The following is a 27,426-nucleotide window of genomic DNA, read 5'->3' on the forward strand; positions in this document are numbered from 1 at the left end:
TAGTACATACTTCAGAGTGTTAGTGAGAGGATCAAATAAGATCATGGACGTGTGTGTATGTGTATCACATTTAACGCAGTGCCTATCTATAATGAGTATTTAATAAATTGTTTCTCTTGTTTAATCATTGATTTACTAAATTATTAAATTTAGTCACTAAGTTTTTTCCTAGATCCTTATTCCTCAGCCGCTGACTTTTGTGATAATTACAGAGGGCCTTAGAATTAAAAGTATTCTCATTTTAAGTTTCCGTCCCTTAATCTCACCCTATCTCTTTAACTTTATGTTTATATGACTAGATTATAGGATTTTCCTACTTGTCTGAAGAACTCCAGAAAATGTTCCAGGTTTATTCAGAACTAGTTGGTGAATTCTGAAACTTGGATGTAATTAGTATATTGTATTGTCTAATAATTTTAGTACTGATGGTTCTTGTTAAGCTTTAATTTCTTTGTGCAAACATATTTCATAGCAGCTCTTTAGAAGATATAAACCTTTTCCCCCTTTCTTATAATGACACAAAGCATATCATTAATATGAGGTTGAAGCTGAAATAACTTCATCCTACATGATTTTTTAATCCTGTAGAAACATATCTTTAGAATTTATTTTTATTTTTCTAATGGATTCAGAATTCTAGTAGGGTGGCAGCTAGGGAAAGAAGACCACTATATATATATATATATATATAGTAATATTCTTGTTACTTGTACAACTTAATGAGAATTGATACTATTTGTCTTATTCAGGCAAATAGTAACTGCTTAATATATTAGGTTCAATTATTTTTTCCTTTCATTCTAGAAGTAATTCTAAGGAAAAACTGTTTTAATATCCTGGGCTATGGAGAGAAGGCAAGGCTACCTTTGAAATAGGATTACTTTTTGGATTGGGTAGAAAAACTGAATGGTTCTTTTTCTATCATATCTTAGCTATAGCTTTTGTGAAAAGACATGTACTTTTATTTATAGGACTGATTTCTTTCAGTTACATTTCAAAAATGAGAGACAATTTTTTCTATGTAGGTGATTTTGTCACTGAGTTCTTTAAAATTTGCCGTCGAAAGGAGTCAACTGATGAGATTCTCGGACGATCCACATTTGAGGAAGAAGGAAGAGGTGACACCTTTTTCTTTTTTTAAAAGTTATTTTCAAATGTTCTAGCAACTTTTCATATATTTTTCTAATTTGAGTTATGTTGGGGAAGCAAGTTTTGATGAACTAGGCAGCTACCATTTTCTCCACGCTGTATATACCCTGAGCTTAAAACATGGTGTGATTAGTAAGTTCTTTCCACCAAAAATGTAAGATATTTTGAAAAAGCAGGGTTTTAGAGGTTTATTTTTGAAGTTCCCTGGGCAGAAATTATGTTACACCTTTGTCAATCATGCATCCATATAAAGCTGAGCATGTGTATTAGTAAAAAGTCACTAATGAAAAGAGTGACTAAAATATTCTGTACAGTCATCAGTTTATTCATCACTTTAACATACCAAGGTTGGTGATATAATATGTATTCATTTCTATTCTTTTTATAGAAGTTGCTGATATAACTCATGCTTTGTCAAAGTTGACAGAGCCTGCACCAGTTCCAATTCATAAATTATCAGTTTCAAATATGGTACACACTGCAAAGAAGAAAATACGAAAACAGAGAGGTGTAGAAGAATCACCACTGAATAATGATGTCCTCAATACAATTCTTTTGGTAAACTAAATGTAATGTTTTTATATGTCTATATGCACACTCATTTATTCATTATCTGTTCAATCCCATCTATGTGGCAGGCACTGGATTGGAAATATAAAATGAGTAAAACATTGTCTCCACATTGAGTTCCCACTAGTGTAGTGGGAAGAAGGAAAGTAAATAGTAGTTACAGGACCATGTTACATGTGAGAATTCTGGCAAAGGGGCTGTGAGAACATGGCAGAGGGTGCATCTGTCTCTGAGCAGTGATCAGGGAAAGCTTCATAAAGAGGGACACTTGAGTTAAGTGTTAAAGGGAAGAAGGTTTAGAAGCAGAGGAATAGCAGAAGCCTGACAGAGCATGTTGGACAGTTTGGTATATGGCAGGGTACTTCCCAGAGCATGGCCAGGGATGAGGAGAGTAGCAGGTAACCTGCCATGTTGAAGCACTGGACTTCATCTTAACAGTTTAATGCCATTTTAAGCAGAAGGTTGACATGATCAGAATGGTATTCTCAAAAACTTGCTTTCACAACAGTCCAGAGAAAACTTTATAGTGAGTACTAGAAGGGGCTAGGGTGTCTCCTAGGTATAGGGTGGTAGAACAGGCCTGGCCTAGGAGCCATACACAGGGTTTTATCCTGACTTATGGTATGACTTTGAACAAGCAATTTAACTTCAGTTTATTCATCTGAAATGAGTGTAATGAAAACCTGTGAGATTGTTGTGAGTACTAAAGGACCTTCTGTTACACTGGCATAAAATAGGCCTTTGCTAGATGATAGCTACCCTTACTATTATTGTAGTTATAATCGTACTTCTGGCAATTTCTGCACTAAGACGTTCTTGGGAAAAACCTTCAAGAGTAGTGCAATGAAAAGAATATAGGACTTGAAAACTTGATGTTAATCTTATCCCTGCTGTTTACCTGAGCAAGACTTTTAGCCACATTTTTAGTTTGTATATTTGTAAGATGTGGGCACTGATACGTAGCTCACATAGTGGTAGGAGAATGGGATACTGTTTGTAAATGTGCTTAGTAGTAGAGGTTGGCACTTGGTAGTTCCTCTCATTTAAAAAAGTCTGTTCAAAAAAAAAAAAAAAGTCTGTTCAGCATGTTCTGTAATACGTGACAGAGTATGCATAGTAAAAGGAATTACAAGTCAGCAGCACCACAAAACACTTGGGAAGAATAGTGATAAAAGGATTGAAAGTAAATTTCTGTAGAGAAGGCCCCTTCTTGAGAATGTATCCTTAGAGATTTTATTCCAGTTGTATAGCTTTTCACCACTTCTCCACACCCTCTCTCACACACAGACACAGACATACACAGACACACACACACACTTCCTCAAACATGTTAACAGAAATCATGTGGAAAAGATACACTGGTCATTACAGGTTTAGTCTGCTTCCCACTTTCTATGGGTATCTCGTAAGATAAAATTACTCGTCTTTAATATCATACTTTTCACATTTCATATGTAAAAACCCATGGATGATGATTCTCTACAGAGCCTCATGAATTTTTGGGTGTTTTAAAATTTTCTTTTATAGTTTTTTCTTTTTAATAATAGCATTAAAAAAAATTCAATGACATTGGATGAGCCTGAAATCATAGTGAAGAGATTCTGGTTTTGCATTCTGTAAACTAAACAATTCACAGAACCAGGTGGTTACATTCAAGAAAAATCTGATTTTAAAATTGACTAGTCACTGAAACAATGTATTTTTTTTTTTTTTTTTTTTTTTTTTGCGGTATGCGGGCCTCTCACTGCCGTGGTCTCTCCCGTTGCGGAGCACAGGCTCCGGACGCGCAGGCCCAGCGGCCATGGCTCACGGGCCCAGCCGCTCCGCGGCACGCGGGATCCTCCCGGACCAGGGCACGAACCCGCGCCCCCTACATCGGCAGGCGGACCCCCAACCACTGCGCCACCAGGGAAGCCCGAAACAATGTATTTTTGAAGAAAAATAGAAAATGTTTGAGATATTGTAGAACTAACTGGGCAGTACAGTAAGCATTCTCATCATTTTAAAAACAAAACCATTAAAAAGTCAGTGTTTATATGAGTTACAAAAGTCAACAAAATGAGAAATTTCGTTGAAGAGGTGATTATTTTCTTTCTTCCTCCCTCCTAAGTTCTTATTCCCTGATGCTGCTTCTGAGAAACCGTTAGATGGGACTTCTTCAACAGACAATAGTAATCTTCCATTAGAGAGTGAAGAATATGTAAGTTAATTAATATTAAAATATTTTATTTTTTTGTTTATTAAAAATTTTTTTTTTTAAATATTTCTTTTATTTATTTATTTTTGGCTGCATTGGGTCTTTGTTGCTGCGTGCGGCCTTTCTCTGGTTGTGGCGAGTGGGGACTACTTTTTGTTGCAGTGCGCGGGCTTCTCATTGGGATGGCTTGTCTTGTTGCAGAGCACCGGCTCTAGGTGAGTGGGTTTCAGTAGTTGTGGCACGTGGGCTCAGTAGCTGTGGCTCATGGGCTTAGTTGCTCTGCAGCACATGGGATCTTCCTGGACCAGGGCTTGAACCTGTGTCCCCTGTATTGGCAGGCAGATTCTTAACCACTGCACCACCAGGGGAACCCTAAAATATTTTAAATGCATTGAATTTCTAGGGGTTTTGCTATATTTCTAGCAACAGTCATGAAATCTAGTTCATAGCAATGACTACTGTAAACAGTTTTATAGCTCTACACCTGTCATTTAAGTTTTCTTTTCTCAATTTATCAAAGACTTGGATGAGGAAAACATGAAAACTTTCTAGCACTCACTATAAAGCTTTCTCTGTTTTGAAATAAGGATCTTTTTATTTTATTTAATTAATTTTTTTTTTTTTTTTGCGGTATGCGGGCCTCTCACTGTTGTGACCTCTCCCGTTGCGGAGCGCAGGCTCCAGACGTGCAGGCTCAGCAGCCATGGCTCATGGGCCTAGCCGCTCCGCAGCATGTGGAATCTTCCCGGACCAGGGCAGGAACCCGTGTCCCCTGCATCGGCAGGCGGACTCTCAACCACTGCGCCACCAGGGGAGCCCTGATCGTTTTATTTTAAAAATCACCTTAGTAAAACTTGAGTGAAGATGATATCATGGCCTTCATTCAGACAATGCCCTACTATAGAACATTGACATAGATACATATTTTGGGTAGAAGAACTGTGCTGGAAACAGTGAAAAAAATAACATATATTGTGCATTGTTATAGGATTGCCTTCATTTTACACTTTTCATAAATCATAAAATTTACGTCTTGCAGCAGATTCTTCGTTGTATTTCAAAACTGGACAGAGAGTGGAAAATTCTTTAATGAAGTAACATGTAAAATGAAGTAAAATTTTCATGTTTTCCTCTTTCAAGTCTTTGATAAATTGAGAAATGAGAGTTTAAATGACAGGTGTGCAGATATATCAAATTGTTAGCAGTAGTTATCTTGGGGAAGTGATTTCATGAACTGAGGAGGAAAAGCCGGCTTTACATTTTCAGTTTATATAGTTCTGATTTTATGTTTTTGATTTTGACAAGTGTGTACTCATTTGTAATTAAAAGATTTTTATAACAACACATGAAATTTGGATTATATCTTAAAGATACCACAGAAGAAATTGAAAGCTATAAATTTAGGCTCACTAAACTATAGCTTCACTTTGTGATACTTATAGACATCTTGAAAACATGGAGCTGCCTAAGAACAACTTAGGCAATAATGTATTAGACATTTGATAAAAGCCGGTTTGGTAGGATAGATTAATTTCAGTATTAAAATCTCTACCTACACAGTTTTTGATTATACATGTTAATATGTTGTTAACAAGTTTTGCTTTATTTCTGTTTTGTTAAATTTAGAATCTCTACAATCAGTTCAAATCTGCACCATCTGATAGTTTAACATACAAATTGGCTTTGTGTCTTTGTATGATCAATTTCTACCACGGAGGACTGAAAGGAGTGGCACATCTCTGGCAGGAGTTTGTTCTTGAAATGCGTTTCAGATGGGAGAACAACTTTCTGATTCCAGGGTAATAATTTCAGTTTCCAGCTTTAGAGATAGGATTTTTGTTCGTAAAATTTGACTTTTGACCCATTAATTCTCCTCTTCTGGGAAATCTGCCCTAAGAAAGTGGTAAGAAACTTAGGACACGATTTCTGTTCAGAGGTATTCACTGCAGCAAATTTATAATAGGAAAAAAAAAGTTAAACAACGTAAATATCAAACATTAAAGAATGGTTAAATAAATCATGATATGTCTCTACAATGGAAAGTTTTTTTTTTCCAAGAATCTCTAATAACATAGAAAGTGATCATAGTATTTGTAGTAAAGTAGAATATAGTGTTATGTATACAGAGTGCTTTCAACTATGCTTTCAATTATGCTGATAGAGAATATTGAAAAACATATAGAATATATATAGAAATATGATAGAAAAATAATTGGAAAGAAATACAACCAGATGTTAACAGTAGTTTTTCCAGGTGTGAATTATGTTTTTATTTTGCTCTTTATACATTTGTGTATACATTTGTGTTCTAAATCTTCTGTCATGAACATACATTTTTATAGTTGGAGGGAAAAATATCTTTAAAGTTCATAAGTTCAGGTATTAGACATTACCTATAATTTTTTGTTATAATTTATATTGACATTTCATTTGAAGAGTTTAGTTAGCATATATGTTGGTACTGCATAGGTTACTGCCCATTTACCTGTGCTACTCAAACTAAGGGAGGAGAGTCATGATTTAAGTAATATAAAGTGGTATTTGATCCAAATATGTTTACTCTTCGGTCATTTGCCAGCCTCTGCTTAGCTGGATTCTCTCTTGGCTGATTACTGGGAACCTAGTGATTTAGCCTAGGGGCAGTCCAGGCTCCCGTTGGCAAAAGAGAGGTGGAGATCAATGGATTTTATATTGAGAATCCACCATAATGATTAAGAAATGAATATATAGTATAATCTCTTTTGTACGGCATGAAATACTACATGCTAGCTACTTCCTAGGGTGAATTTCTAGGCTTTAAAATTTTTTTCAAGTTTCTGTTAGCTTGAGAGCTATTACTAGTTTGCTGTTACTGTTGGTGAATTATGGACTAGGGGGATAAAATAAATTTTGATCTTTTAATTTTATTTGGTCCATCTCAGTTGCATTATCTATAGAAACCTAGTTTTGATTTATCAATGTGGCTAAAATGTATGGTAGTATAAAAATATGAATATCTGAAGCAATTTTACTAAGCTGTTTTTCCCACTACTTTATTTGATAGATTAGCAAGTGGACCCCCAGATCTAAGATGCTGTTTACTGCATCAGAAACTACAGGTAAAGATTTCCCAGTAACAGTATATAAATGTGGTCTTGGTTCAATCAGAGCTTATTCTGATATTAAATGTGATAATGGATTATAGGCTATTCTCATTGTGGTGCTGTAGGTTACTTAAGTCATTGTCATTCACAACAAGGTCCAGGGAAAGGGTGGAGAATGAACATAAAATATTCAAGTAGTGGATAGATTTTTACTGTCACTGGCGGAACGGCAATTTCCTCAGTCCTTGTCCTCCTGAAGGAAAAACTTTAGTCGAGAGACACAGAGCAGTTTTAAGCAGCAGAAGTTTTATTAAGCAAAGTGGAAGTACACTCCTGAGAAAGGATGAGAGCGGGCTGTCTGGAAACCAGAAGGCATCCTGCAGTGAGGATAGGGTTGGCTTTTCAGGTGGAAATTCCCTTCATGTGTCATTTGACTGACAAGTTTATTGACAGCTTTAAGTTACGTAACTTTTCTCCTTGTACGCAGGTACTTAACGCCTAAGCATCCAAGTGAAACCCATGGGCGTGGGGGGAAAACTGTAGTGCTCATTTATTACAAATACGGCAAAATGAGCCCTGGGTTACTTTGAATCACCTTTTAGGTCTTGGTGCTCCTACGCCAACCTATGCTGGTGGGTTTTATTTAGCTTGGTCGTAATAAGGCTGGAAGCTTAACAGTCCTTGACCACAAAAGGGAGGATCTCTGGGCGTGTTCTGATCACCGGTGTCCAGGTGGGGGAGAGAAGGATGACCCTGTCCAGAATGGGGCGGAGACCTGCTCATATCTGAATAACTGCCTAACAATTCAAATGTGAATGTTTTTTCAGATGTTAAATTGTTGTATTGAAAGAAAGAAGGCACGTGATGAGGGGAGAAAGACAAGTCCTTCAGATAATGTAACTAATACATATTCAGGGGATGCTGGAAAATCTGGAGACCATCTGGGGCCAGACAATCTAAAAGATATGGATAAGGAAAAGGGAGAGGTGGGAAAATCATGGGATTCTTGGAGTGACAGTGAGGAAGAATTTTTTGAATGCCTAAGTGATACTGAAGAACTTAAGGGAAATGGACAAGAGAGTGGCAAGAAAGGAGGACCTAAGGAGATGGCAAGTTTAAAGCCAGAAGGACGACTCCATCAGCATGGGAAACTTACACTGCTACATAATGGAGAACCTCTCTATATTCCAGTGACCCAGGTAGGACATGGACTGGTTCTTTAAGTTTTATTTTTTGTTGTTTATATAACTTTATCCTAGTAAGAGATGATTGCTTTGGGTAGAGGCAATTCTTTAAACAGTTCTGTGTTCAAAGATCTATAAATTTGACTATTGGGGCTTTTAGGTCTACTATTTGTACAACTGAGAAATGTTTTGAAGTTTCAGTAGGTAGTAGCTCATCATGTATAAGGTGATCTATTAGTTCGTCTTAAACTTAGTGGTGGGTACTCAGGTGTTTAAAAAAACAAAATCCAAAATATTGGAAGAACAAAAGTAAAAATTCTTTAATTATGTAATTAGTTTTTATCTGTTGTAATATGCAGTTTGAATCCATTTTATACCATTAGGAAGTAGAATAGCAACAGCTCAAACCCTAAGGAAGAGCAATAGTTTTTGTTGGGTTTTTTTGCATAGGTAAAAAGTGAATACATTTTATTGTGAAAAACTCAATCTAGAAAAAGTAAAGGCCACTGCCCACTAATTCCATTTCTCATCTGTAGAAGTAACCACTATTATTGGTTTAGGTTATAATTTCTTACACCTGTTTCTATGCTTTGATGTATATATGTGTATGCATATGACACATAGTTTTGTGGATTTTAAAAATGTGCATTGGTGTGTAGTTTTTTAACCTAATGTGTCTTGAAGATCTCTTCATGTCATTATATGTAGCTCTACTTCATCTCTTTAATTGCTGTGTAATATTCCACGGCATGGAAGAGCGATAAGTTTATTGAACCATTACCCTCTTAATGTACAATATATGTTATTTGCAGCTTATTGCTATTACACTGCTACAGTAATGTAGCAGATTCTTGTAGTTTTTCATATATTATCTGTTCACATATAAGTGTTTCTCTAAGAAAGAAATGAGAAATGGAATTTCTAGAAAAACAGATATATAAGCTATAAAATTCCTCTTCAAAAGGGCTGCACCTATTTTATACCCTGTCATTGATGAATATAGGAGTAAGGGAATAACATTCTCTCCCCAACTTTCTTTTCACACTTTTTTCCTCCATAAATATGTATTGAGTATCTAATATATGCCAGCCACTGTCCTAGACCTTAGGATTTTAGTAGCAAACTGTATAGTAAGGTTCTTGCACTCACATTACTTGTATTCATATTTAATTTTTTAAAAATTGACATTACCAGTCAAAAAATTTTTTGCCAATACGACGGGCAAAAGTGGTATCTCAGTGTTCTAGATTGGAGTTCCCTGATTTTTGATGAACCTAAGTATCTTCTAATATGTTTATGCCATCCTTTCCTGTGAATTGTGTTCCATTTTTCTTTTAGGTTGCTGTTCTATTCTTATTGATTTATATGAGTCCTTCATATATTAAGTCCTTCATATATTAATATAATTCATATTATATTTAGATATAAATCCTCTGTTATATACATTATGTATGTTTTCTCCTAGTTATTTTTTAAAACATTTGTTTACTTATCTATTGAGTTAATAAATTATAACTAAATAAGGTACACAAAGCTTAAGTGTACAGCTTGGTGAGTTTTTTCATATTTAAAAACCCATGTAAATAAATACACAAATCTTAAGTGTACAGCTTGGTGAGTTTTTTCATATTTAAAAACCCATGTAAAACTAATAGAATGTTATATGTCAATTATATCTCAATAAAAAAATTAACTCAGAAAAATTAAAAATAAAAAAATAAAAACTCATGTAACTACCACCCATATCAAGATATAGAAAATTCTCATCATCCTAGAACAGCATTAATCAGTAGAACTTTCTGTGAAGATGGACACGTATATTTTCTATCTGTGTTCTCTAGTACTATAGCCATTATCTATATGTAGCTATTGAGTGCTTGAAATGTGGCTAGTGCAACTAAGGAACTGAATTTTTTTCTTTTTTTTTTTTTTTTTTTTTTTTTTTGCGGTACACAGGCCTCTCACTGTTGTGGCCTCTCCCGTTGTGGAGCACAGGCTCAGCCGCCATGGCTCACGGGCTCAGCCGCTCCGGGGCATGAACCCGCGTCCCCTGCATCGGCAGGCAGACTCTCAACCACTATGCCACCAGGGAAGCCCTTTTTTTTTTTTGCCTTAAATTTTTAATTTAAATTTTAAAAATTTAAATAGGCAATGTATTGAGTACTCCCCTCCAGGTAACTCTTTTTTCTAACTTATATCAGCATAGGTTAGTTTTGTCAATTTTTGAATATCATAAATGTAGTCATACTTTGCTTGCTCTTTTGTGTATGAATGGAATTATGTACTCTTGTGTTGTGCTTTTTTATTTAACAACCATCTGTGAGATTCATCTATGTCATTATATGAATCAGTATTTGTGCATATTTTATTACTTTATAGTGTTCTATGAATATGCCACTCAGTTCTTATATTGCTTATCCATTCACCTGCTGATGCAATTTGAGTTGTTTACAGTTTGAGCTATTATAAACAAACGAAAATTCTTATGTGTCTTTTGGTGAACATACTCATTTTCTTTTGGATATATTCTTAAGAGTAGAATTGTTGGGCCATGTGGTAGCAATATGTTTGAGCTTTAGTAGATATTGCTAAACAGTCTCCCAAAGTGGTTGAACTAATTTACATTCCCTCCAACAATCCATAATAATTGTGGTTTATTCCATATAATCTCTTATATTTGGTGTGTCAGGAGTCCCAACACCTTTCCCAGGTTTGGTGATTTGCTTGGAGGACTCACAGGACTCAGTATATAGTCATGCTCACAGCTGTAACTTAATAGAGCAAAGGGACACAAAGCAAAATCAGTGAAAGGAAATGGCACATGGGACAAAGCTCAGAAGGATATCAAGCACAAGCTTCCAAGAGTCTCCTCGCAGTACAGTCATACAAGATGCACTTAACTCCACAACTGATCGTGACCACATGTGAAATGTTATCTACTAGGGAAACTTGTCAGAGGCTCAGTGCTCAGGGTTTTTTTTACTGGGATCTGGTCACAAAGCACCCTCTGCCTAGCATGTGCCAAAATTCCAGACTCCCAGAAGGAAAGCAGGTATTCAGCATAAACCACACTGTTTGCACAAAGAGTTTACTCATAGTGAACCATTTTTATCAGTTCTGAGTATGGTGGGACTCTGCCAGAATCCAGGTTCCCAGAAGCCAGCCGAGGGCCAACTTTGCAAACAGGCCTTTCTGAGGATAATAGTCTAAGGCCTGCTATGTTAACTCTTCTCTTCACAGTGTATAATTTCAATCATTTTAATTTTTGCCTTTCTGAGGGGTATGTAGTAGTATCTCATGTTTTCACATTTCCCTGATGAATAATGACACTGAACACATTTTCATATATTTATTGCCCATTTGGATATTTTCTTGGTTAAGTGCCTGTTCAAGACCTTTACCTATTTTTTCAAAATTAGTCATCTTTTTCCCTGTTGCTTTGTAGGAATTCTTCATATATTCTGGATATGAGTTCTGAGGTGTATACATCTGTATCTGTCTATCTGTCTGTCTGTCTATCTATAACAAATAATTTCTCCTAGTTGGTGGCTTGCCTATTCACTTTCTTAATGATGCCTTTTGTTGAATAGGCATTTTTAATTTTAATAAGGTCTGATCTACCAATATTTTTCTTTTTTTTTTTTGCGGTACGCGGGCCTCTCACTGTTGTGGCCTCTCTCGTTGCGGAGCACAGGCTCTGGACGCGCAGGCTCAGTAGCCATGGCTCACCGGCCCAGCTGCTCCGCGGCATGTGGGATCTTCCCAGACCAGGGCACGAACCTGCGTCCCCTGCATCGGCAGGCGGATTCTCAACTGCTGCGCCACCAGGGAAGCCCTACCAATATTTTTCTTATATGGATACTGCTTTTGTCTCCTGTTAAGAAATTCACTACCCCAAGGTCCTGGAGATATTCTCTTGTGTTTTCTTCTGGGAGCTTTATGGTTTTACCTATCACATTTATGTTTGTGATCCACCTAAAATTGACTGTGTTTGGTGTGTGGAAGAGATTAAGATTCTCTTTCTTCTGTAAGGGTGTACAGTTGTGTTCCAGCACCATTATTCAGAAGACCTGCCTTTTCCTACGGAGTGGCAGTGACATCTTTGTTATAAATCAAGTGATCGTATGTGCGTTGGTCTCTTTCTGGACTATTTATTCTGTTAGTCTCTTTGTTTATCCTTGTGCCAGTAATGTACTGTCCTTATTACTATAGTTTTGTAAAAATCTTTCTATCTTGTAGTTTAAATATTCTAACTTTGTTCTTCAAGATTATCTTGACTCTTCCTTTTTATGTAAATTTGAGAAACTGTTTGTCAGTTTCCACACATAAAATAATCCTGCTGGGATTTTAATTCATATTGTATTAAATTAGATTTAGAATTAGCATTGCATTGCATTGGAGAGAATTGATATCTTAACAATATTGAGTCTCGTGACCATGAAATAAATGTCTTTCATTTTATTGAATGTTCCTTTTACTTTCCCTTATCAGTGTTTTTTAGTTTTTAATGTAGAGGTTTTGCATATCTTTTATTAGATTTATGTCAAAGTATAATATTTGTAATTTTTCAGATATTGTAAATGGTATTTTAAAATTTCATTTAAAAACATTTTCCCTGAAATGTAGAAATAGTTTATTACTGTATATTGACCTTGAATCTAACAATCTTATTACATTCACGTATTGTTTCTAGTATATTTGGAGTTTTCTATACACAGTCATGTTATCTGTTAATAGACAATTTGAATTATGATTTTCTGGCCTGTGCACTTTTTAATTCTTTTTCATTTCTTATTGTACTGGCTAGGACCTCAGGTACAGTGTTGAACAGTGGACATCCTCCTCTTGTTCCCAATCTCAGAAGGAAAGCATGTGATAATCTTTGAGTGTATCTGGTGTAGGTATCATTTATCACATGAAGGAAATTTTCTCCTATCCCTAGTTTCTGAGAGTTTTTATCATGATCAGGTATTTTGTCAAATGTTTGTCCTGCATATTGAGGTAATCATAAGATAATTGGGAGTTGTAAATGAAATAGTGAGTTTTAAATATGATGAGTGAATGATACCATGTCTATTCCAAAATAAGTACTCAATTTCTGGCTATTCTTTTTTTTAATTGGAGTAAAATTGCTTTACAATGTTGTGTTAGTTTCTGCTGTACAATGAAGTGAATCAGCTGTATGTATACCTATATCTCCTCCCTCTTGGACCTCCCTCCCACCCCCCCACCCATCCCACCCATCTAGGTCATCACAGAGCACCAAGCTGAACTCCCTGTGCAATACATTAGGTTTCCACTAGCTATCTATTTTACATATGGTGGTGTATTTATGTCAAACCTAATCTCCCAATTTTGTCCCACCCTCCCACCCCCACCGCCATGTCCACATGTCTGTTCTCTACATCTACGTCCCTATTCCTGCCTTTTGAATAGGTTCATCTGTACCGTTAGATTCCACATATATGTGTTAATATACAGTATTTCTGGCTTACTTCACTCTGTATGACAGACTCTAGGCTATTATTCTTTTGAGGACTTTTTCTTATATAAGACCTAAGAGGCTAGTATCGCTTCTCAGGCTGCAAGGATTGACTTAAAAGGTTTTTTAACCAGTTTTCATATTTTGAGATGGGTTGATCAGTTGTAATAATTGTGCAGTGGGATGTTGGGATGATTGCTTGATAATTTTAAACATGGATTCTGTTAACTTATTTTTCCATGCTTATATTGTTTCTTTGCCAGGTGGCTGTCATTTATGACAATTTTGTTTGTTTGACAGGCCTTTTTGCTTCTTTATATTATTTTAAAAGTAATTATATTTTAGATACTTCATCACTGTTAGTACTAGGACAGACTATTCTAATGCTAGAAACCAAGTGTATATTTTTTCAAATTTTGTTGGAGTGCATGCAGTTGATATTGAGGTCTTGTGGCATAGACTGGGATGTAGGAATCTAGCAGAGCTAGATTTGCAGCCTGGCACCACCCTTATTTATAACTAGTGTTGCTAGTAGAGGCTATGTTTCCTTTCTGAGCCTTGTTTTTCTCTCTTAAAAATAAAGTTTCCATTTTCTAGAATTTTATATAAATTTTATGTAATTACAGTATGGTTTTTGTGTGTCTGTGAATTCTTTTAGCATAATTATTTTGAGATTCATATGTTGTTTTGTGTATCAGTAGTTCATTCATTTTTATTGCTTAGTAGTGTTCCTCAGCATGGATATAGCACAGTTCATTTATCTATTCACTTTTTGATAGACTTCCCAAAAATGGTCATAAGGAAGCTTTTTATCTTGATTGTAGTGACTGCTTCATGGATATGTACTTAACAAATTTACCCTTTAAATTATTGTATGTTGATTAAACTTCAAAAAATACTGTTTAGGGCTTCCCTGGTGGCGCAGTGGTTGAGAGTCCGCCTGCTGATGCAGGGGACACGGGTTCATGCCCCGGTCCGGGGGGATCCCATATGCTGCGGAGTGGCTGGACCCGTGAGCCATGGCCGCTGAGCCTGCATGTCCGTAGCCTGGGCTCCTCAACAGGAGAGGCCACAACAGTGAGAGGCCCGCGTACCACAAAAAAAAAAAAAAAAAAAAAATCAAGAAATACTGTTTAAAAATTTGTCATATGATCAGTGATTGACAAGAAGAAAAAAATGAAAGTATTTCTGTCTTGTTCAAATGTATCTTCAGTTTGAAAACCCTACCTATTTATTTATTTAATAAATATTAAATACTTTAAAAGCCAATAATAGTTTGTATTACTCTGGGTTTTTCAGGGTTAAATTACATATCATATTTAAAGATATTTGGCATGTAAGTGTTCAGTGAAGTTTAATATTTTATGTGCTTTCTTTTTCTAGGTTTTAATTAACAGTACTCCCTATTTTTAATGAACATGTTGCATATTTGTTGGTTTGATTGGGTTAATGAAGAGTCAGAGGAAGTTGTTCTGGAAGCTCAAGCTTTATTTTTCTTCAAAATGCTATGTCTTCCTCATTTATTTCAGATGCTTTAGTTTCCACATTCAAATTTATAATCCAAATCTGGAATAATTTAAACTTATTTTTCTCTCAACATGCATCTTATGTATTTAGAAATTAATTTTTGTCTTACCTTTAGGTAAATTGGGGCAAATTTTTAATCTGTTTTACTTTCTTACTTTAAAGTTAATCTTATTTGAATTATAACCATTGTATATGTACTTATAGAAAATGTTTGGAATTCAAAATGATCCCAGTTGAAACCATTATAATTTCAAACTTTAGAAATTAGCTTAAAATGTGCTGTTAATCCATTGCCACTTCACCAAAAAAAAATTTAATAATAAGACTTTATATTCTATGAATTTAAATACACTCCCTTATTCCTTTCATGTGGGCTTAGGTCAACCTAAAATTTATGGATAGGAAAGGCTTAAAAATTTTACTCACCATTTTAGAGCCAGGGCTAGAAGAGAAATTTGTAGAGAATCTGTTAAAGCAGGAGTTCTTAGGTAGTGGATTAGATCCAAACTAATAGTTCTCAAAGCCAGCGTTAGATAGATGTCCTAGATTCTCCCTTCAGTTTGCCACTTGAGACTTTGCCACTTCGATGATGTTGGGCAAGACGCTATCTCTGCATTCAGTTTCACCACACGTAAAATGCACTGATGACTTCTCAGTGATCAGCGATGAGATCATGTGTATGAGAAAGCTTTGGGCATATTCAGAAATGGTACATATAAGAACATGTGGCCCTCATGCTCTTTGCTGCTTGTATTCCTCTTGATCATGTTTTTCACTTACAGTTGGCCAGAGTTCCCAGGTAGGAGGGGTAGTCAGTATCCTTTCAGTATCTCCTCCCTTCCCTCAGGAGGCTAAAGGACAATGAAAAGGAATTCCTTTTTAATGGAAATAATGAGGGTCTCTGCTCCTGAGTATACTGCTTCATTGGAGATTCATGTTATTTTTGAATCTGAGGAATTTTGATATCATAGGGAAAGTAGAGTAAAAAACTTAAAATACAACCTAAGTATTTTGTCTCTAATTGCAAGTGTTTATTGAGCTTGTGCCAGGATCTATTCTTCACAACAGTGAGTCACATAAAGCTGGAGTAATTGCCCAAGGTTATACAGCTGGGATTCAAACACAGGCATGTTGTTTCTAGAGCCCAAACTCTTAACCAGTCTGTCATACTGTCTTACCAATTATTATTCAACCCCAAGTATCAGTGTGAGACTTCGAAAGTGATGCATGTTCATTGTAGAGAAAGCAAAACAAAAGCTCGTAATTCCATAATCCAGAGATAATCACTGTTAAAATAGTTCCTTCCCATTTTTTCCTATATCAAACCGTTTCCCTGTTATTGTACATTCAGATTCTTTCCAATTTTCACAGTTATAAATAATACTACAGTGATATTTCTAGAAGTGGAATTCTTGGGTCAGAGGGCATGATCGTAAATGCTTGCCATGTATTGATTTCCAGATAGTTGTCTGGGAAGATTTATATTCTCTCCAGCACTGTTTGTAAGTGCCCTTGTAGGTTTGTTTCAAAAATGACAATGATATAAGAAAAAAGTTACTTTCTTTTGTTTGTTGCTGTGTTTTGAATGCCATACCTTTACTATGCTTCTACTTTATTTCTGACAGATATCTGCAAAAATTATTTATCTCTGTGGAAGTGGTTCTCAACTGGGGAGTGTGTTTTGCCTCCCAAGGGTATTTGGCAAGGTCTGGAAACATTTTTGATTGTCATGAGGTGGAGTGGTACTACAGGCAGTAGTGGTACTACTACAGTAGGCAGAGGCCAGAGATATGCTGCTAAACAACCTACAATGCATAGAACAGGCACCACGATAGAATTATCCAGTCTAAACTCTGAGTAGTACTGAGGCTAAGAAAACTTGCTTTATATATAGTAAGCTCCTGAAATCTAGAAGGAATCTATTTATTGACAAGACACTTACTTCTGCTAGGTCTTATCCTATTTAGGAGTAAAGGAGTTCATGTTTTTCTGGCTTTAACAACAAAGCAGGCAAGATGTGTTTGGTTAGTCTCTGGGTTGTTGAGTTCTTCATATTTCAAATATAAAATCTAATGGAATCAATTCTCAGAGAACTTTCCTAAGCCCCCCTGAACAGTTCTGAAATGTTTTCTGTCTCTCTCTTTATGATTCTACAGTTGTATTTTCCTTTAGATTTGCCTTAGCTGCTGTTTTATTTGGGGTTACCATTAAAATATATAATGTCTGATTCCCCAAAGTAAAAAACAACTTATTGTGGGAATTGGTAATTTGAATGTGTTGGAACATAAACTCAAAGCTACTCCTCCAACATAAAATGTAGTTATTTGGGGTTCAATTCTTGTCAGTTTTCTTCTCTTACTAGGTATGATAAAAATCTTGTTGCAACTAGTAATGGCATTCATAAAAATATCTTAGGACTTCATTTCTTTATCATTAATAGGCAGGAAAATGTTCAGTGCATCCAGTTCCTATTTAGCTATGGTCAAGGAAACATGATAATCTTATCTGTTGGCTGGCAGGGCACTGACAGTCATATTTATTCTTGTTACTTTTTCATGTAGTTTCCAAAAAACTTGCAAATTTCTCTGAATTCTTTTAAATACATATCCTGTGACTGCTATAGCTGAAATAATTGTTGTCTTTGTTCTATTTTTATAGTTCTGCTTTCTCTAAAAACCAGCTATTCACGAGCTTTGTCCTTTTGTGCTTCACAGGAACCAGCACCTATGACAGAAGATCTGCTAGAAGAGCAGTCGGAGGTTCTAGCTAAATTGGGTACATCGGCAGAAGGGGCTCACCTCCGAGCACGCATGCAGAGTGCCTGTCTGCTCTCAGATATGGAGTCTTTTAAGGTGGGTCACGTTATCAGAGCTCGGGAGTCTATTTTGAGCTATTCTGGGATGAAGCTGTGAAAGTCACTCTGTAAAGTGGTGTGAAGGCCTGCATGTCTTTTTTTTTTTATTATATGTTTAGATTTCATTCGTAGTTACAACACCCTACCTCCATCCCCTAAAGGTCATAGTCAAACTTGCTTCTTGAGTTTAAAAAAAGAAAAAAACAATCTTTTTTAAAAAAATGATTCTATTTTAAAAAAATAAATTTATTTTATTTATTTTTGGCTGCATTGGGTCTTCGTTGCTATGCGCGGGCTTTCTCTAGTTGCGGTGAGCGGGGGCTACTCTTTGACACGGTGCGTGGGCCTCTCATTGTGGTGGCTTCTCTTGTTGCCGAGCATGGGCTCTAGGCATGTGGGCTTCAGTAGTTGTGGCACGTGGGCTCTAGAGCACAGGCTCAGTAGTTGTGGTGCACGGGCTTAGTTGCTCCGTGGCATGTGGGATCTTCCTGGACCAGGGCTCAAACCTGTGTCCCCTGCATTGGCAGGCAGATTCTTAACCACTGCACCACCCGGGAAGTCTGAAAAGAATAATCTTTGAATAATGGTTGGAAGTTGAGAACTGAATCATTACTGTATGTGGATTGGGATGTTTTCTTCCTTTAGGTGTGTTCAGTCAATTTAATGCAAGGTTTTTAGAAATCCTTAGGATTTAACATAGGCTGCTTCATTCAGCAAACCTTTGATTGCCTACTTTGTGACAGGCACTGTGATTAGGTAATTAAGAAGTACAATGTTTATCCTCAGTTACAGTCTGTTGAGGTTGTAGGAGGAGAAATGTAAATAATTACTATGTGATGAGTTCTCTTAGGAGAGCAAGGTCAAAAAGGTGACTGTACTGAGTGGAGGTTATGGAAAATTTTTCAGAAGAGTCACAGTTTAGGATGAATAGGCATTTGCTACCTGGAGAAGAATATTTTAGGCTTAGATACAGACCTGTATCTAGAACACAAAGGATTCAGAGAATGGTGACACTTAGCTTATTAATTTAAAAACGAAGGGATGAAGAAAGTCTTTTTGGATTATTTATTTTTGAAAGCAGAGGCAAATCCATGTACATTAAAAAAAAAAATGGGTAGCTCAGTGGGCCACAGGGCTTCCTTTTCCTATTATTGATACTCTGAACTGTTTCCCATGCCCAAACTTTCTTCCTTAACCTACTGCTACCTGTGATGGCCTCCATTTCTTCATTCCACAGCTCCTCCTCAGTCCTGTTTTTGTGCTAGGTAGGCCAGCATGAATTTGATATTTCAACATAAACACCCCGTGAAAACATATGCCACTTTCATCTTCCCTGCTAGCAGAGAGTGACAATAAAAGGGAGTCTTTTTATTCCCTGCTTGTTTCCCCCATCTTTCCTAAAAGAAGAAATCTTCAGTAAACCTCTCAAGAGCTGCATGTTTTCTGTAGAGATTAGAAAGATACAGAAAATCTTTGAGTTCTATTCTGCTGTGAGGCAAGAAAAAGAGATGAGTTTAAAACAGATAGTTGGTACAGTGGATAAAGAGAAGCCAATTGGCTCTCAGGGTATGTGTTAAATCAAAAAGTTCGAGAAGGGAATTGGCTTAGGGTGTGTGTGCACAGTAGGAAGTACTAGCCTCCATAGCAGCTATTTTTTTTTTTTTTTTTTCATAGCAGCTATTTTTTTACCTGACCTTTAGCTGCCTTCATATTCATCTGTCCCTATTCTGCTATAGTGTCCTTGCAGAAGCATGTGCAGGAGGAAATTCCAAATTGGAGCTGTAAAAGCTTTCCCCCATAGAAACCTTTGCCCCTCATGGTAAGGTGCTATATAATTCCTTTAACATGGTGCTTCAGCAAAACTGTGGTTCATTAGACTCTTTTGGACTAACCTGGGTAATGTAAAAATCTCTTCAATAACATTATTTTAACCAGAAAATAGATTATATGTCAAATAACCAACTTATACATCTGCCCCTATGTGGGAATCAGATAATATATTTGAGGAAATACGTAGTCACTCTAAAATAGGTATGGTTGCCTTTCCCTTTTTGTATAGGGATGACTTGGTATTAGAGGCCATGGGAGAGTCCCCAGAGCTTTGCATAAATGCTGATAGGTACATGAGGCACCTACACTGCACAATTCCAGAAGGACAGGGCCTGTTCTCGAGCATGCCCTTGGAGTCTATACCTGTAAGAGTAGAAAGAAGATAAGCCATAGCTGAAGTGAGTCTTGAGCCTCTCCTAGTAGTGCTATGTTCTGTCTGGTATAATAAGGACAACCAGAAGGAAGAATTCTGGTGTGAAATGTCTTTCTTTAACCCATTCTGTAGTACAAGAGTTCAACGTTGTTTTCTTTTTCAGGTTCATTCTCTTCACTCAAGGCTTATCTCTCTAGTTTCCTGAGATGTTTTCATGTGGGTGTGGTGTTGCCTGGTTAATATCCAGTCTTAGTACATGAACCCTCAATCATGCAGTAATCTTGACCCATTGCAGTTCACAGCAGTTTTTTGTTGCTGTGATGCCATAGCCCTTAGAAGTTTATGTTGTTGGCTGTCAGTTAAGAACCCTCCTCTGATTTCTCATCCCTTTGGGGATTTCCTAAATTTGTGGGGATCATTATACTGGCAGCCAGTAAGCTCAATAAGAAGTTGGCAGTTTTGCTCTTCAAATTTAAGACTAACCAGTCTCATCATGTTGGTTTTCATTTTGGTGTGAGGTTAATTTAATTTAAAGAGAAAGAAAATGACCATATGCTTAACACTTTTTAGTAATGCTTACATCACTTACTGTTTCAGGCAATTAAATATAGTACTCACAGCAGGATGAATATGTTGTGGTAGAGAATTATAACCAAAAAGGTATGTGTTTAATGTGTGTACACATATCCTTTGAATATTAAGGGGATGATATATATGCCCATCCTTAATACTCTACTAATATATTACTGGGCACTGGCAAAAAGACCTCCATGCCTTACCACTAACACTGTAAAGCCTCTTCCTTTTTTTTCAGGCTTGAATGTAGAAATACTTAAAAGAATTTTGGCATGCATCATTGTTAATTCTATAGAACTATCCTCTAAATAAAACTTTAATTAGTTTGGTTTCAGAAGCCTGAAAAACAATGATTTTAATTCCAATTCCTTAATGGCACAAAAGCAGATTTTAATTCCAATTCCTTAATGGCACAAAAGCAGTTTATGTAATGGTAACTTGTTATGTAAAGCATGAGAATTTGATGGCTGAATAGAACATTTTTGAGGTTAGCTGATATTTATTGCAGTATCAGTATTGACTTATCGAGGAAAAAAAGAGCAGAACTTTTCCATCATTGGGTTATTATTCTGATCATGTTATGTATTATTTAGTTTACTTGACTTGAGCTTATTGATACTTTTCTAAGTATTGAGTAGTTATTATACTATAATTTTAATTTATATAACTTATAGTCTGAGATTTATTTTCACTTTATGTCAAATTTTTCCAAATTCATCAAATGAAAATGTTTTCTTTTTCTATAAAATGGGGGCAGCAAAAATAAAGTACTTTTGGTGCTTTAACATCTGACCTGATTTAAAGGTGACACTGTAACTCAAGTCACATACTAGATTTTGTAAAGAATGGTCTTTTTATGAAAGTGAAAGTATGATTTTTGAAAACAGGTTTATCAGTAACTTGATTTTTATTTGATTCTGCTGAATTTTTTGTCTGTTTTAGGCAGCTAATCCAGGTTGTCTTCTGGAAGATTTTGTGAGGTGGTACTCACCCCGGGATTATATTGAAGAGGAAGTGATTGATGAAAAGGGCAACATGGTTCTGAAAGGAGAACTGAGCGCCCGAATGAAGATTCCAAGCAATATGTGGGTAGAAGCCTGGGAAACAGCTAAGCCAATTCCTGCTAGAAGGCAAAGGAGACTCTTTGATGATACACGGGAAGCAGAAAAGGTAACTGACGTTTGGGTATACTGCTAATTGTTGTTCTAGTATTTTATTTTATTTTATTTTTTTGCGGTACACGGGCCTCTCACTGCTATGGCCTTTTCCGTTGAGGAGCACAGGCTCCGGATACACAGGCACAGCGGCCATGGCTCACGGGTCCAGCCGCTCCGCGGCATGTGGGATCTTCCCAGACCGGGGCACGAACCCGTGTCCCCTGCATCAGCAGGTGGATTCTCAACCACTGCGCCACCAGGGAAGCTCTGTTCTAGTATTTTAAAAACTATGATAGATATGAAAGCTTTGGACATACTTGAGAAGCAAAGCATTGAAATGTAATGAACCTTTTACATATTGAATATTCACATTTAAGATTTTAGAACTGGTTATAGGTAGTCCAAAGAATAAGACATGCATATTTTACATAGAATGTTTACCATTGGCCCATCTCACAGCATGTGTCAAAAGCCTTAAAAATGATCATGTCTTTTGACCTAGCAGTTCTACTGCCAAAAAAATGTATTAAAGGAATAATGAGAGATACATAAAGATCAGTGTTCAAGAATGATGTTCAAAAAGTTTCGTAGTGAAAAAGTAGATACAACCAACATTTCCAAAAATAAGGCTTTGTTTAATAAATTATGATATAATCATTTAGTAGACTACTTTGCAATTATTAAAAAAGACATTTGGAGTTCTGGAGAATATTGGCAGCCACCTGATATCAAGTTGTCCCACATACTCTTCCACCCACCCAACTCCCAAAAAAACCCATGAAATTAAGTAGAGTACAAAAATCCATGCTGTCTGCATTACTACAGTTAGAGATTACAGTGATCTTTGAATTAACTAAGTAAGTAGAGAAATAAGCCAGATTCCAGTGGATTTCCCACTGTTGTAAGCCTGTGGGTGTAGAGAGTATAGACAGGGAGTCTTAAGAAGAAATGCTGAGGGATACAGAAGACTTAAATGCAGCACAGTCACTGCAGAAAGATTGCTCATAACACTAAGTGTCAAAATACTCAACACAGGTAGGGCTTGAGAGTTAACAGCACTGGCTACAGGGAAGTGGCTTGATAGTGAGCAGGACCAGAAGTGGACACTCAGAGACTCTGCCTTAGGAAGAACCAGGTATCTAAGTAGGAATGATATACCCCTTAGAGATGAAGCATTGATGGGAAAGAAGGAAACAAGGGGAAGATTAAAGATTCTGTAGGAATGAAAGAGAAATAAGACATATCAACCTCCCTCCATCTCCCACCATCCATTAAAGAAATTATGCAGAAGAGGGCACTTTTGAACTGTGACATGACCAATAATAGTAAAGAGCAGACCACATCTATATAAAACTACTATAAAAAACCGGAAAGCACAAATTGGATCATTTCAGCTAATAAAAACATTTCCCAGAAAACTGACCACAAAGCAGAAGAAAATAGTAACATAACAGTCCAAACTGAATCAGATATTCTCAAACAAGCATAGGGGATATGAAAAATCATGTTTAATTAGAAATACTAAAAACGAGAGCACAAATGAATCCAAAACCCCACAAACAAATGATACTACTGTTAATTTAACTCAGGATAGACGTATAAGAAGAAGACAACTATATCAAAAACAAAGACTAAATTACATGGCACCCACAGAAGAATAGGTTCATATTTAAATTTAATAAAAGGCATTGAGGAAAAGCAGCAAAACAGCCAAGAGAAAGAAAATGAGATAAAGGACTGGGGAGAAAATAGTAAAAATGAAAGATAGGAAAAGTAGGAATAATACTCATTTTATCAGAGTCCTTGAAGCAGAAAAATCAAAGCACTAGAACAGAACTAATACTTAAAACTGCAATTTAAGAAAACTTTCTGGTTATGAAAGAAAACCCAAATTTACACATTGAAAGGGCTCACTGGATACAGGGGAAAGTTGACTAGGAGTAGTGAACTCCAAATTATATCACTGTAATACTACTAGACCTTAAATATTTAAAAAACAAAAACAAAAAACTCAGACCCTGCAGGCAAAAACATGAAAATAATTTACAAGGGAAAGAGACCGAGAGAGTTGTCAGATTTCTCAACAGCAGGGCAGTGTGGAGTAGAGTTTTCAAGAAATATAAGCAAAAAATACACACTAAAGATTTTACATTCCACCAAGATGTCCAGGTAGTCAAGGCTATAAAAAATGTTTTCTCTGAGTTTTTGCCCATGTAACTGTATACGTGTGCCCTTCCTGAGGAGTCCACTATAGCTGTCCCTGTCCAGTAGAACTTCCTGCAGTGTTCAGAATGGTTATAGCTATGCTGTCCAAAATGGTAGCCCCTGGCCATATGTGGCTTTAATGAGCACTTGAAATGTGGCTTGTATAACATAGGAACTGGATTTCTGAATGGCTGCGTTTGGCTAGTGGCTGCCTTATTGAACAGTATAGTATAGGAGGATGAACTTACCAACCAAGAGATGACTAGGGAAACTTTGGCAAAGGGCTTATGGGTGAGCATTTCATTTATTTAATTTTAGAGCTAAGACTAAAACTAGATGGGGACATGGGTAGAAGAAGAATATGTAAAAACTGTATATTAGGGCAAAGTAGAATGCAGCTAAAAAAGTTGGGGTGGAAAAAGAGAGAAGGAGGAAAGTAGAATGAAATCATTGACTGTTACATAGATAATAAGTGGTAAGAAAAGGATACCATTTAAAATTATCAGACCAGTTCATAAAATAGTTAAAGATATAAGGGAATTAAGGGCAGCGTAAAAGGTATTAATACAAGGTTATCTACTAGAATAAAAATACAAACCTTCCTAAGTACAATGGAAAAATTATTCAAAAGCAAAGAACACACACCAAATAGAGTAACACACATAATACAAATCATATCACATGCAGAGTAATTACAGTATAAGACAGTCATATAAAACCCAACTCTCTGCTGTAAACAAGGCATTCTGTGATTCATAAAGGCTACAAAGTAAACAATGGACAGAGATTTACCATGTAAATGAAAACATTAAGAAAGCAGGAGTTTTAATCCTGATGCCAAACAAAATAGAATTGAAGCAGAAAAGCATTAAATGAGATACACAAGGATGCTTTATAGTCTAAAAGTGATATTTCACAATGAGGATATACAATTGTTAATGTTCATGTACTAGATAACACGGTAACCATTTGTATAAAACAGAAACCATGGGAGATGCAAAAAGAAATAGATCAAAACACACTAATATTTTTTTTGTGGTACGCGGGCCTCTCACTGTTGTGGCCTCTCCCGTTGCGGAGCACAGGCTCCGGATGCGCAGGCTCAGCGGCCGTGGCTCATGGGCCCAGCCGCTCTGCGGCATGTGGGATCTTCCCGGACCGGGGCACGAACCCGTGTCCCCTGCATTGGCAGGCGGACTCTTAACCACTGTGCCACCAGAGATGCCCAACAGAGGACTTTTAACACACTCTTAATACAAGACAGGTAAACAAAATTAAGAAAAGATCTAAACAAGATGATGTTGATCTTTTAGATGTATCTCAAACACTATACCTTGATAATAGAAACTGTACTTTCTTTTCAAGCACACGTGGAACATTCACAAAAACTGATAGTAGAGACTTCCCTGGTGGCACAGTGGTTAAGAATCCATCTGCCAGTGCAGGGGATACGGGTTCAAGCCCTGGTCCAGGAAGATACCACATGCTGCAGAGCAACTAAGCCTGTGCGCCACAACTACTGAGCCTGCACTTTTGAGCCCGCGAGCCACAACTATTGAAGCCCGCACGCCTAGAGCCTGTGCTCCACAACAAGAGAAGCCCCCACAATGAGAAGCCTGTACACTGCAACTAGAGAAAACTCACACACAGCAACAAAGACCCAATGTAGCCAAAAATAAATAAATAATAAAATAAATTTATTTAAAAAATCATTTTAAAAAGCAAAAAATGAAAATTATTGGATTAATAAATTAATAAATAAATTAATAAATTCCTAACTCAAAAACCTAGAAAAAGAACAACAAAGTAAAACGAGAAGAAAATTAAGGAAAGGCAGTCATAAAGATAAAAAGCAGATAACAGTGAGGTAGAGAACAGAAAAACAGATCAAATTAATTAATCTGGTTTTAAAAAATCAAAGTAGATAAGCCGTTAGCTACCTTAATCACAAAAGAAAGGGAAAAGCATGCATATGCAAAATAAATGATGAAAAGGGCAAATGACTATTTATTCAGAGGAAGTATTTTTTTAAACATACTGAACATTTGAAAACTGAGATGAAATGGATGATTTCTTAGGAAAATGCAGTGTACCAAAACTGACCCCAATAAAGACAAAGTATATATAAACAGACCAGTTTCCAAAGAAGAAATAGAGACAGTTTTCAAGGAATAACCCTGTAAAAAGGCACCAGGCCTAGCTGGTTTCACAGGGGAGTAGAGCTAAATGCTGAGAGACCATGTAGTTCCAATGCTGCACAAATTGTTTTAATGCATAGTAATTGAAGGAAATTTTCCAGAGCCTTTTATGAAGTACCTATAACAATGTACCTAAACCTGATAGAGACAGCATATAAAAAAAAAGTTACAGACCAGTAATAAGAAATTGAATGCAAAAATGCTAAGTGAACATACTCTATTACCACTTTAAGAAAATAACACATGTTGATTGAATGCAAGGATGATTATTTGGAACTCTGTTTATACAGTATAATTGACTGGATTAACAAGTCTAAGTAGAAAATTGTATCATTATGAAGCAGAGGCATAGGAACTAAAAAGAAAAAAACTTTGTAGATTATGTGGCACTATAGTGGAAAAAAATCTAAAGAATCATTGTTAAAATTAATTCAAGCAAAAGAATTCAGCAAGGTAGCAGGATGTAAAGTTAATATACAACTAGTAGCACTCATGTACACAAATAATAGCCATTCTGAAGATGTAAATGTCATTATCTTTTCACTATAAGAAGAAAAAAAGCGATTAAAATACTTGGGAATAAACTTTAACAAGAAATCTTTGAAATCTGAATAAAGAAAACAAAATGCTCCTGAAAAGCACAGTTGAACAAATAGAAAGATACCCTTTGTTCCTGATTAGGAAGTCGCGATATCATTAAGGTCAGTTCTACCTAAATCAATTTATAAATTTAGTGCAATCCCAATAAAAACACTAAAAGGCTTTATTATGGAGCCAGACAAGTTGGTACTAAAGTTCATATGGAGAAATAAAAATGCAGGTTAGGACTCAGGGGTTTGGAGAGTAGACGTTAATGGATTTCTTTTTGGGGTGTTGAAAATGTTATAAAATTGATTGTGGTTTTTGGTTGTACAACTCAATTTAGGTAAATATACCTAAAACCGTTGAATTGTACACTTTAAGTGGGTGAATTGTTTAAAAAGCACATGCAGGAATAGCTAGGAACAGGTTGAAAAGAAAGAGCTATGGGGAAGGGAGGGA

The 27,426-nt window shown here is 36.2% G+C and overlaps 1 protein-coding gene across 8 annotated transcripts in view; it reads left to right on the forward strand.

Moving 5' to 3' along the window:
• The window catches only part of RAB3GAP1 (RAB3 GTPase activating protein catalytic subunit 1), a 132,735-nt gene that overhangs the window by 90,452 nt on the left and 14,857 nt on the right, over positions 1-27,426 (forward strand). For all 8 annotated transcript variants that reach the window (XM_059053676.2, XM_067025929.1, XM_067025928.1 and 5 more), the window contains 8 exons: positions 1,026-1,118; positions 1,538-1,707; positions 3,830-3,919; positions 5,543-5,715; positions 6,960-7,014; positions 7,827-8,198; positions 17,907-18,044; positions 21,768-21,995. In XM_059053676.2, the coding sequence (XP_058909659.1) occupies positions 1,026-1,118; positions 1,538-1,707; positions 3,830-3,919; positions 5,543-5,715; positions 6,960-7,014; positions 7,827-8,198; positions 17,907-18,044; positions 21,768-21,995 (1,319 nt within the window). The remainder of the gene's footprint in view (positions 1-1,025; positions 1,119-1,537; positions 1,708-3,829; positions 3,920-5,542; positions 5,716-6,959; positions 7,015-7,826; positions 8,199-17,906; positions 18,045-21,767; positions 21,996-27,426) is intronic.

Source organism: Kogia breviceps, chromosome 2 (assembly GCF_026419965.1).
Source record: "Kogia breviceps isolate mKogBre1 chromosome 2, mKogBre1 haplotype 1, whole genome shotgun sequence".
Lineage (NCBI taxonomy): Eukaryota > Metazoa > Chordata > Mammalia > Artiodactyla > Physeteridae > Kogia > Kogia breviceps.